Source organism: Palaemon carinicauda, chromosome 10, assembly GCF_036898095.1.
Source record: "Palaemon carinicauda isolate YSFRI2023 chromosome 10, ASM3689809v2, whole genome shotgun sequence".
NCBI classification, from domain to species: domain Eukaryota; kingdom Metazoa; phylum Arthropoda; class Malacostraca; order Decapoda; family Palaemonidae; genus Palaemon; species Palaemon carinicauda.
Window position 1 is genome coordinate 78,659,205 of NC_090734.1, and position 12,500 is coordinate 78,671,704.

The 12,500-nt window shown below is 34.4% G+C and overlaps 1 protein-coding gene across 1 annotated transcript in view; it reads left to right on the plus strand.

Annotated features, from left to right (window-relative positions):
* Positions 1-12,500, plus strand: part of LOC137648430 (cell adhesion molecule 3-like) — a 209,273-nt gene that overhangs the window by 195,007 nt on the left and 1,766 nt on the right. The window contains exon 7 of the mRNA XM_068381349.1: positions 12,307-12,500. This exon is cut by the window's right edge and continues 23 nt beyond it. Coding sequence (XP_068237450.1) covers positions 12,307-12,500 — 194 coding nt within the window. The remainder of the gene's footprint in view (positions 1-12,306) is intronic.

Sequence of the window (12,500 nt, forward strand, 5' to 3'; positions counted from 1 at the left end):
CTGCTTGCTGTGCCGTAACCTAGGCCAAACAAGGATGTTCACGGCGATAAATATCACCACCGTGATACACAAACCAGCTAGTAGTATGGGGTGAAGAATTTCCTTATATGTCGGTGACAGGTGGTCCATTTCGGTTATTTTCATCAACCGCTTGGCAACTTGTCCGTTGTACGGGAGAGGAAGTGCTGGCATTGTAGAGGTCCACGTGAAGTTCGCGAAGTAGGCTCGTTCTCAGATGATTGTCCGTAGACCAGTCACCATGGAATTCGGGGAAGTCCCGACACAACCATCTGCTGCGACGAAGATATGGGTGAAGGACGTGGATCCGTCAGGGCATGATACATTGAAGCCGTCCTTGTCGTATCGTATCCACCAGCCATTATTCAGTCTGCAATTGAACTCATTATTGTCAAAGGGATAAAGCTTATCCAGACAATTTTCACTTGTATGGGAGAGAGCACCGTCTAGCACTATACCTAACTCGCATGAATCCATTAAGTTTTTATGGAATTCAAATGAGTCAGCTGTACATATTTTTCTATCCATTGTGTCTGAACAGTGAGTTAATTGATTTAAGTCTTTAATGACCGTATATGTTTCCTTGTCTGGGGAAATCAATATGTGTCCTGTCAAACTGGATATTACTGGATTTGAGTGATTCGTCATGAAAGTCGGAAATGGTGATATCCTGTAAGATTGCCAGGCATCAGAAGAATCAAAGGGAATTGTAATCATAATCTTGTTATTATCTACGTTTACTGTAATTAGGCTGTAATAAAATTCTAACCTATGTTCGTCTAACAAAGGAACATAGCCTAGTTTATCCCTTCCGTTCTTTAGAATTAACTTTAAGTAACTTATAGGCAACAAATGGGGCGACAATACACCTTTAGTTGCTAACGTGATAGCTTCTACATAATCCTTGGATTTCTCAATGAAATGTGTAATTCTGTTATGTATGTGATCTATCTTTGAATCATAATACGTTAATGTTGCCAACAAATCCTGTACTTCCATAATTTGAACGATATTATCTGAATGTTCATTTAATAAATCCATAATTTTATTGATTGAAGCTAACTGATTCCTTAGTTTTGACATAATCAATTCATCTTTATGAGTCAAGAACTCAATTTTCTTATTTTGATTACTAATTTTAAGACGATTGGAAATTCCTAAACCTAAACTTGCAACAGACCCAAAGATGCTTAATGCAGCATAAATAAACGGATTCCGTCTTTCTTTATGTTCGTGTCCTACAGTCCACATCAAAAGGCCAGAAGCCAAAGATCCTGTCTCGCCAGTCTTATTTTTCAAGTCATCAGATAGCATCTCTGCAACTTTTAATGTTGATCCAAGCAAACTCTTTGTAGTCAAATGAAAATGTCTTCTATGCAACTCATCCAATGATGCAGAAAACCTTGAAATGGCGGTTCTTAAGCTAATGACATCATTCTCTTGAAGAAAAATTGCTTGCTTATTCACTTCTACAATTACGTTGGTTGACGTAATAAAAATGTCTTCTTGTCTTTCAACTATATTGCCATATTTAAAATATATATTTTTAGTCTTAGAGCTCATCCCATACGAGAAAAATGTCTGAGCGAACAATATCACTCCCAACAACAAAAAATTCATCTTGGAAACCTGTAACGAGAAAAAATATATGTAATTACTCCTGTATTAAAAAGAAAACTTTTAATCACATAAAACAAAACAAAATTTTCCCTCACTTCTTTTCCTCTCTTTTCTTTTTAATTTCTTATGTGAGCCAATGGTACTATTCTCTCATCCGTGGGTTGGGATACGTTTTGAACTCTAAACCTATTGGCCGTTAATGTTTCCAAAATGTTAAATGGGCCTTCAAACTTAGGTGTTAGTTTATAATTGAGCCCTTTTCTGACATTGATTTGAATATACAATAGATGTTATCACCCACGGTATATGTTTTAGTTGGTTTCGCTATTTTATCATGATTCCTTTTCATTATGATTTGTGATTCTTCTAAATTCTTTCGAAGGATATCATATCGACTTATACTTGCATTTATACATTCGTTTAAAGGATTTGATAGATTAGTTGTAGGCGTTAATACATGGAAAGGTGTTCTAACTGGGGTACCATACAATGTTTCATGCGGTGACATTTTAATTGATATATGATATGAATGATTCAGAGTACTCAGTGCCGCCGGTATTGCAATATCCCAGTTGGGGTCTGATCCCCCTAGTGTTACCCTTAATATATTTAATATCTTCCTATTTGCTCTTTCCACTAGCCCATTCGACTCTGGGTGATATATTATGGTATTTATTTTCTTTATGTTGAGGAATTCACACAATGAGGTAAGAAAGTGATTATTAAATTCACCACCCGAGTCTGAGATTATCATGTGTGGAATTCCATGTTTACAAATGTAACACTCGTAAAACTTCCTAGCGCATTCAATCGCAGTTTTAGTTTTAAGCGCTATTAGTTCTGTATATCGAGATGACACGGGGTTGCGTGATAATGCATCCGCAATGATATTTGCTTTCCCAGGTAAATACCCGATTCTTGCGCCAAAATCTTGAATGATCAAATGCCACCGAGTTCGTTTAGGGCTGTGATTGAAGCCTTTAAAGAACTCTGTTAGTGGTTTATGATCAGTAAGAACCTTAACGGGATAACCGTAAATTATGAACTTAAAATGCACTAGCGAATTAACAATAGCTAGTCCTTCCTTGTCTATTACTGCATACTTACTTTCGGAAGTTCTCAATTTTAGAGAATAGAAAGCTATCGGGAAAAATTGTTTATCATATTGCTGAAGCAATACCCCTCCTACTCCTAAGTCTGAGGCGTCTGTTGCAATGAAGAATTCCTTACCGAAGTCAGGAAATTTTAAGATAGGAGAACTACACAGGTCATCTTTCAAAGTATTAAACGCCTGTTGATGTTGCTCAGACCATATGAAATCTACGCCCTTCTTCGTAAGATCAGTTAAAGGAGCGGCTATTATTGAATAGTTGCGTATAAAACGCCTGTAATATCCACTACAACCCAGAAATTGCTGTATTCCCTTGACATTAGTAGGTATGGGAAAATTACTTATAGCCGACACCTTATCATGGACTACTTTAAGACCTTGGCTTGACACCATGAAACCCAAATATATTAATTCTGTTTTGAAAAATTCACACTTACTAATCTTTACCCTTAAGTTATGTTGTCTTATTCTCTGTAGTACTAGTTCTAACTTACGTAGATGTTCTTCTAAGGTGTTGGAAAAGATTACAAGATCATCCATATAGGCATGCAATATATCCCCTAACAAGTCTCCAAACACTATGTTAATCATTCTTGTAAATGTTATAGGAGCACAACGTAAAGCAAAAGGCATCCGTAAAAATTCATAATGTCCCCTGGCTGTGCTGATGGCTGTGTATGGGATACTATCTTCTTCTAATGATATCTGGTGAAAGCCTTTAAGTAAGTCCAAACTGGTAAAATATTTATTCTGACCTAACAAAGACAAAATATCGTCAGTACATGGCACTGGGAATCGATCAGGGATCGTTTCCTCGTTTAGACGACGAAAGTCGACGCAGATACGCCATGTTCGATCTTTTTTCGGTACAACTATTAAAGGAAAATTATAAGGGCTGTTTGATTTTCTAATGACTCCTTCCTCTAACATTTTACCTACTTCATCATTTATTTCATTCTGGAATTTCATAGGGAGTCTGTACGAGGGTACATATATAATTTTCTGCTTGTCCTTTAACCTTATTTGATGCTCGATCACATCTGTTTTTCCTAAGGATCCATCCGTAGTGGAAAAGACATCTTGATATTTAGTTAAAAGTTCAAAAATTTTCTGCTGAATTTTTTCGTCTTGAATGTCCATACTGATTTTATTTTTAATAGATCGCAAAAGGGATTCATCCGCAACTGATTGAGAGTGATTGATTTCAGCAACGGTAAGAATACGATGTTTATAAACTTCTACATCCAAGATATGTTGATTTTTGTGAATTACTAAAGTGTTATTTAAATGATTACAGACTTCGATATTACATTGCTGATGTGAGCCTACTGTATAAATAGCTTGTGTGACAGACAATCCATTAGTTTTCAAAGTATCGGAAAGGATTAATATTTGCACTATTAAATTCGAAGGTATGTTTGGTTCGATAGATTGCGTGCAAGATGATATTACGGGTGAACGAGAATTCTGCTGGGTCGCGTATATTATTTCTTTATTAGTGAGACAAGTTATTGGTTTTTCAACGTACGTTACGGTTACATTTGTCGTCTCCTTTTTATCCAAAACTGATTTTAAGGTATTAGAAGACTTATAGAATTTCCCTTTGATATACACGCCGTGCTTGGCAGGAGCTAAGATAATGTTTTGATTTCCCATAGATGGGTATCCTATAATTACAGCTGGATACATATTAATGTTTTTTACAACAACAAATGTATCGGCAAACGTGCGATTACCGACTCTGAACTGAATATGAGTTATGCCTATGACGTTTAATTCATTATTTCCTATACCTGAAAGTCTAATTCCTGATTTTTCAATCGGAAACTTCGAAAACAACAAATGATGCGTCTTCAAATCCATAATATTACGTGGACTACCAGAGTCAAAAAATAACGTAAAGGATTTGTGTTCTAAATTTACAGCATATAAGGTTGGCCGTAACTCATTTTGGCTTATTATTGTATGAATTCGTTGCAAATCTACGGGAGCATGCACTGTTTTTCTTAATTCGGCCGTGTGTTTCATAGGAAAATCTATTGTCTCACAATTATCTGATAAAACATTAAATTGATTATTCAATACTATTGATGTTGACATGAATGACCTTGACCCAACATCACTCTCTTCCCCTCTAGAGTTAACTATGTGGTATTTGCTTTGCTCTGCACATTCTGAAAATTAGTCTGACCTTGCGAGGTCTGGTTTGACGGCCCAGGCTCAGCGATATTTGAAGAAGTGTTTGTTTGTTTCGGACTCTGAACTGCATTGACATTTGGTTGTTTCTTCTTATTGTTAAAATGAGGATTTTTCTTTTTATTTCCATATGGAACTGACTGTGGAATTGACTGTGTATTTCTGGGATATTGTTGTGTCTTACGCAAGTAACATTGACTATAAGAATGCGTTGCAGTGTTGTGAATTGAGCAAAATTTCTTTCTGCAGTCTGCGCTTATGTGACCTTGACGTTTGTAGTTGTAACACGTCAATCCCGCTACTGGACTGTTAACTACGTTCACTGTTTGTGGTTTTGTTTCATTCTTTGCAAAAACTTGAGTTAACACGGGATCGAGATCTGGACACTTGGACATGTGTTTCTTTATCTGTTTATAGACATCCAATTCCGTACTTGCAGGCGTTAACTTCTTATCAAAACACCGCACTAAAGCTTCAGGCAACATAAGTGTCATGCAAGTTAAATACATTAATCGTAAAAAATCTTTCACGGAGATGTTATCGTTAGTAACCCAAGTGGAATTACCTAAAATGTCCTGATATTCGTTAAGCCTATCAGCTATGAGAGCTGCTCTCTCAATAACATTAAGCCGATTCATAGTGGCTTGATTAAGTGTATTTCGTAACGTTAATACTACATCCAAGGCTTCCTCACCCCCATAGATCGCGCGTAACCTAACTTTGAAATCATCCCAAGTAACTGCTTCTTGAAATGAAACACCTCTTAAATACGCACTCGCATCCCCCTTAGAAAAATCTATAAAACTTTTAGCTTCTTGTAATTGTACAAAATGGTCTACGATTTGTTTGGCATTTAAATGGGCATCAACGGATGAAATCCATGACTCCACATTTTGTGGCAAGAACCCGTTGACCCGACCTTGAAAAGGAAGGATTGCTGACCTGGCATTTACAAGCGTCACAATTGGAGGAGGATTAGCCTGGCCTACACCACTAGGTCCAGGGGTAGGGCTGACAGGAGGAGCCATGACTGCTGTATTTTTTTTTTCTATCTCTTTGACCCCTTGCAATTCTATCAAAATATCTATATGAGTACAGACGCCCACTGCGTAAACGCATATGTATAATAAAATTCCCCCAAAAATGTTACTAATCCCAAAACATTTCCCCGAGAATTTCTGAAAGAGAAAGGAATTAGCACAAAGAAAGAAAAATTCTAAATGAGAATTTGGAGTTTCCTATAACAAAGATTAGCAATTCACTCACCCCAGTAATAATCGACTAACGACTTGTGATAACTACACTTCACTGCCCAAACTGGAATGAATTCAAAAAATCTGTACTTAGCTTATATATGAAGTCGACACGTCCTCTCTCTCTCTCTCTCTCTCTCTCTCTCTCTCTTGATGTTTTGTTAGCGATGTCTCGTTCTAGTTTCTTGTTGAATGTAGTTCTTCCTGGATATGTTTTGCAATTGTTGAACGCCAGTCCTTGGGTTTCCTAGGATGTTGATTGAAGATTCAGGTTGTATTCTAACATTTGTTGATGTTAGCTGTTTCGTTGGACTATAATACTTCGTCAAAATTGTAGATTCATGTAGATAATGTTGAGTTCTTGAGGATCTTTCTCAGGTTTTACAGCTTTTATGTTGAAGTCTTGAAGATATTTCTCTGGTTTTACAACTTTTATGTTGAAGTCTTGAAGATATTTCTCTGGTTTTACAGCTATTATTTTGAAGTCTTGAAGATTTTTCTCTAATTCTTAGAGTTTAAGCGCTGTCTTAGAGTTTAATCGCTGTCTTAGAGTTTAATCGCTGCCACCATTTATTGGCGTGCTACTGTTATAAGCACACATTGAGTATGTGTTGATTCAGATGTATGTAAATGGATAACTGAATACATCCTAATAGTTTTTAAGTATTTATTCTATAAAAACAACAGAGTTAAACATCTCCATCACTGGAGGAAGCTGGGTTGGTCCAGATGACCAATTCTGGTGAAGTATAGATATGAACTGACTAAATTATCGATATCACAGATATCGTATGCTTAGTTTATTTTAGACACGTCACAAACTCCGAAGACACCTGCATCCGGTGACGTCACAAACTTTCACACGCTGAGACAATGTGTTGACGTTTAAGAAGAATGTCAAATTGCTGAGATTTGCATTGTATGTCCTGTTTACGATTTGAATGACTACAGCAAATCAAAGGGTTAGCTCCTCAAACCAACATGACATATTACGTCATTTGTTTTAAACATGTAATATTAACTATTCTAATCATTACATATGTATTATACCAATATGGCTCCCTGGTCTGGGAACTAAAAATAAATTATTCTATGGCATGTGACTGGGAACCAAACATATAATATTATATATATTATGCCTGGCAAGTTACTCAACCTCTCGAATTCCAAACTCATAAGTTTACTTTTACATAAGAACTGTCACACTTTTAAATATTAATACACGAATTCTGAGACAGTCAAATAACTCACAGACAGCAATACTTGAAACAATGAGTATCCAAAGGTCTCTTATGTACACTCAAAACTAAACTTGGTAATTACTCCTAGTATTATTTAAAACTAACCGTGGTTCTTAACAGGAAACGAGTGGAATCTGATTCTAAACGATGGTGACTGGAATAATACACTCTCTACAAAAATAAATATATTCTATATAAATTGCAACACTGAAAAGAATTTATATAATAACAAAATAAGTCAGTGGAATAAATTAAGTCTGAACATAACTTAGATTGAGACAAAAAATTATATAGTAACTTGACTTTAACAATTATATCTTAATAAACCTTAAATTAAGAAAGGCAATAATGCAATGTAAATTATATACAATCTTGAAATTGAATCTGAGTAATACAATATTCAAGTTTGACACTTTATGAAAAAATAGAAAACCAGATCATAATACAAATATCCAATCTTCCTACAGGACCTTTTATAAAAAATTTAAATTTCTAAGAATTTTTATAGGTACTCTCTATGATTACAAATATTCCTCACGTCAAAACTTTGATTTTTTCGCTGTGCACTTTTGAAACAATACACTGAGCTGTGTGCGAGAAAGGGAGAGGGGAAGAGGGCTGTCTTCAGGCTGCAATTCTCTATTTCTCTCTGTCTCTAAACCTGGTGTCCCCTTATATATAAAACCAAAAATGTTTCTCGTTTCCAAGTATTGCTCTAGCTAACGCTAGCCACGCCACGCCAGACGGCTCTCTCAGTTAGCTAGCTCTGCCGACCCTTTGTCCCCGAAATAAAAATAAAGGTGTGATCTTATCACTAGGTCCTTCGCAACATTTCTAAAGCATGTTGTACAGAAGTTTGCAAAGAACATATTACTGAGCATTATCTCTCAAACATGATGCAATACTTCATAAAATATACATGAACATTACCTAAGCCCTTTTTCATATTGTGTAGTTTAAAATAACATTCGCAAATGAATTACGTAAAATCAAAGTTAATTCTTAAAAAACCATGTAAATTTACATTTACTGACTCGAATAAAGAATACAATGAGATTCACAACGAAAGACTTACGTAATTTACATAATGTACTTGAGTTTACATAGGCAGAGCACACCATAAAAGCTGGCTAACCTCTCTACAATAAATAAAAATTAATTAAATATAATTAAAATATTTAACAAAAATAGATAAAATCATGAATAAACTATTGTATTTACTCTACACTAGACCATCTTCGTAATAATAATATATATATATATATATATATATATATATATATATATATATATATATATATATATATATATATATATATATATTTATATATATATATATATATATATATATATATATATATATATATATATATATATATATATATATGTGTGTGTGTGGGGGTGTATATATATATATATATATATATATATATATATATATATATATATATATATAAACATCACTAAGACCCGTGATTTTAAACAGTGTAAATATCAACCACAATGACATTTAATACAGAAATCTACCAAGGGTATATATATCCACTGGCATTCCTTTAGGGTGATAGCATTTGGCTCTGCAGAGACTGAACTCGTGCCGAAACCAGGCAGTTGGTAGAGGTATCTCAGGCATGTTTTTAGCTGAGTGGCACGAGTTAAAATTTCTGGCTAGCTAGAAGCTATTACCTATATATAGTGTGTATATATATATATATATATATATATATATATATATATATATATATATATATATATATATATATATATATATATATAGTGTATATATATATATATATATATATATATATATATAGTATATATATACATACATATATATATATATATATATATATATATATATATATATATATATATATATATATATATATATATATATATATATATATATATATATATATATATATATATATATATGTATATATATATAGTTGATAGATGGGTTTCTCTTGGTAATCGCAATTTGAGTAGGAATAAAATAGTCAATGTTGCTATCATCTTTATTCGGGAGCTTTCGACATAACTTATGTCATCTTCAGTCTATCTGCACTTATCATATGTAAAATTAATAAAATAAATAAAATCCTTCTAAGTACATATTTAGGAAGATACACTTTCATGAACAGATGAACTAGCTCTGAAATCAACCAATCAAGGAACATAAAACCTTAAAAAAGACTTATTACACACAACTATATAACTATATAAAAGACTCAATAACTAATATACCTAGTCACCCGCAGGAGATGATGACCACCCATCCAGACCAGCAACCCACAGACCAAACTGATCAATGGGTCACCGGTAACTGAACAGGCAAACCCTCATTCAAGCTGGGTTTTGTCTTAAAAATGTATAAAGACTCCAAGATTCTCAGCTGGCTGACGGTACTATGTCTGTCCGTAATTTTGAAATTTTCCCTAGAAATTGCATGACCAGATTTAAATGCGTGGTCATAAATAGCTGAAATTGGATTCTTATTTAAAGGTATATTGGTTCGTACCGATCTCCCCATGTGCTCCGAAATCCTACACTGAAGCTGTCTAGATGTGCTTCCAGTGTAGCACTCATTAAAGAGTGCACATTGAAAAGTGTATATGACACCAGACCACAAGGGAGTAGGCAGACTCTCCTTATGTTTAAACAGTGAGCCAACTGAGAACCTGTTAGTAAAAAATAGTTTTAAATATATGTGGGGATAACATTTCCCCACAACACTCATAACCTCTGTTCTTAGTCTCTCCGAAACATAACCATAGTACGGAAAGGAGACATATAACTTTTTCCTACTGACTGTTTGAATTGTTAAATTTTGACTGTAAATTTTATCTAAAAACTTCTTGACTTGATTATAATAGAGGTTCAGAGGGAATCCATTGGTAATAAAAAATGATTCTCGAACAGCTTTTCCCTAACCCAGAGGACATTTTCGAAGGTTTCAATAATAAACAATTTAAAATACTATTAGAACTACCTACCACTACATCCATATTCATGTTTAATAATAAGTTATATAAGCAGGTAGATGGAGTAGCAATGGGATCGCCGTTGGCAAATATATTTATATGTTATTGTGAAGGGGAATGGTTGAATGATTGTCCTGTAGAATTTAAGCCTTTTTTTGTACCGTCGATATGTAGACGATACATTTTTACTTTTCAAAAATTTAGATCACATAACCCAGTTTTTAGATTATTGAAATACAAAGCATCGTAACATAAGATTTACGAAAGAAAATGAACAGGATGATACTTTGCCTTTTCTCGATGTTTTGGTCTCTCGGAAACATAATACCTTTGAGACATCAGTATTTCGAAAAAAAAAAAGAAAAAAAAAACACTTTTACGGGACTAAGCACTCATTTTTTAAGCTCAGAACCAAAAATCTACAAAATTAATTCGATAAAAACACTGTTATATAGATGTTATCATGTATGTTCAACTTATCTGAGGTTTCATGAGGAAGAAAATATTCTAAAATAATTTTTTATTACCAATGGGTTCCCTCTGAACCCTATTATAATCATGTCAAGAAGTTTTTAGATGAAATTTACAGTCAAAATTTAACAATTCAAACAGTCAGTAAGAAAAAGTTATATGTCTCCTTTCCGTACTATGGTTATGTTTCGGAGAGACTAAGAACAGAGGTTATGAGTGTTGTGGGGAAATGTTATCCCCACATAGATTTAAAACTAATTTTTGCTAACAGGTTCTCAGTTGGCTCACTGTTTAAATATAAGGAGAGTCTGCCTGCTCCCTTGTGTTCCGGTGTCATATACATTTTTCAATGTGCACTCTGTAATGAGTGCTACACTGGAAGCACATCTAGACAGCTTCAGTGTAGGATTTCGGAGCACATGGGGAGATCGGTACGAACCAATATACCTTTAAGTAAGAAACCAATTTCAGCTATTTATGACCACGCATTTAAATCTGGTCATGCAATTTCTAAGGAAAATTTCAAAATTACGGACAAACAGTAGCGTCAGCCAGCTGAGAATCTTGGAGTCTTTATACATTTTCAAGACAAAACCCAGCTTGAATGAGGGCTTGCCTGTTCAGTTACCGGTGACCCATTGATCCGTTTGGTCTGTGGGTTGCTGGTCTGGATGGGTGGTCATCATCTCCTGCGGGTGACTAGGTATATTAGTTATTGAGTCTTTTATATAGTTATATAGTTTTGTGTAATAAGTCTTTTTTAAGTTTTATGTTCCTTGATTGGTTGATTTTAGAGCTAGTTGATCAGTTCATGAAAGTGTATCTTCCTAACTATGTACTTAGGAAGATTTTATTAATTTTATTAATTTTACATATGATAATTGCAGATAGGCTGAAGATGACTTAAGTTATGTCGAAAGCTCCCGAATAAAGAAGATGATAGCAGCATTGACTATTTTATTCCTACTTATATACACACACACACACACACACATATATATATATATATATATATATATATATATATATATATATACATATATATATATACATATATATGTGTGTATCAACCTCGTCTACTTATAAAAGCATTTTTCATTTAACTCAAAGGCCATATGATCATCTATTTGCATTTTCATGAATGGTTTATCTATGCAAGGGAATTTATGATGTCCCGGAACTTGTGCAATAATGTCCCATATCCGACTCAACAAAAGGCATTTGAACACAACAAACATTGCGTTATGAGCTTTAGCTATTCAAATTTCAACTAATCTTTATGAAATGTTGTAATGTCAATGATATATGTAAGGTGGAAGGGTCTTTCTATCCACTCCTTCGAATTTATGTACTTCCTTCAGTTTTAAGACATGATTGCCTCCCAATGATTTTCTCCATTTTGATATCCCCAGCAAGATTCTGGTCGCGTGATGAACATGGGCGTGGTCAAGAACAAATACCTTGACACATTCACCTCCAGCAGTCAGCTGACTCTTCCACTTTCGGAGAAATACATACCTTCGCTGACACTCACTTGCCGCGCTCAGGTCAAAGGATTCGACTTCAACACCGAAAAGTCAGAAACAGCAGAAGTGCATCGCCCATC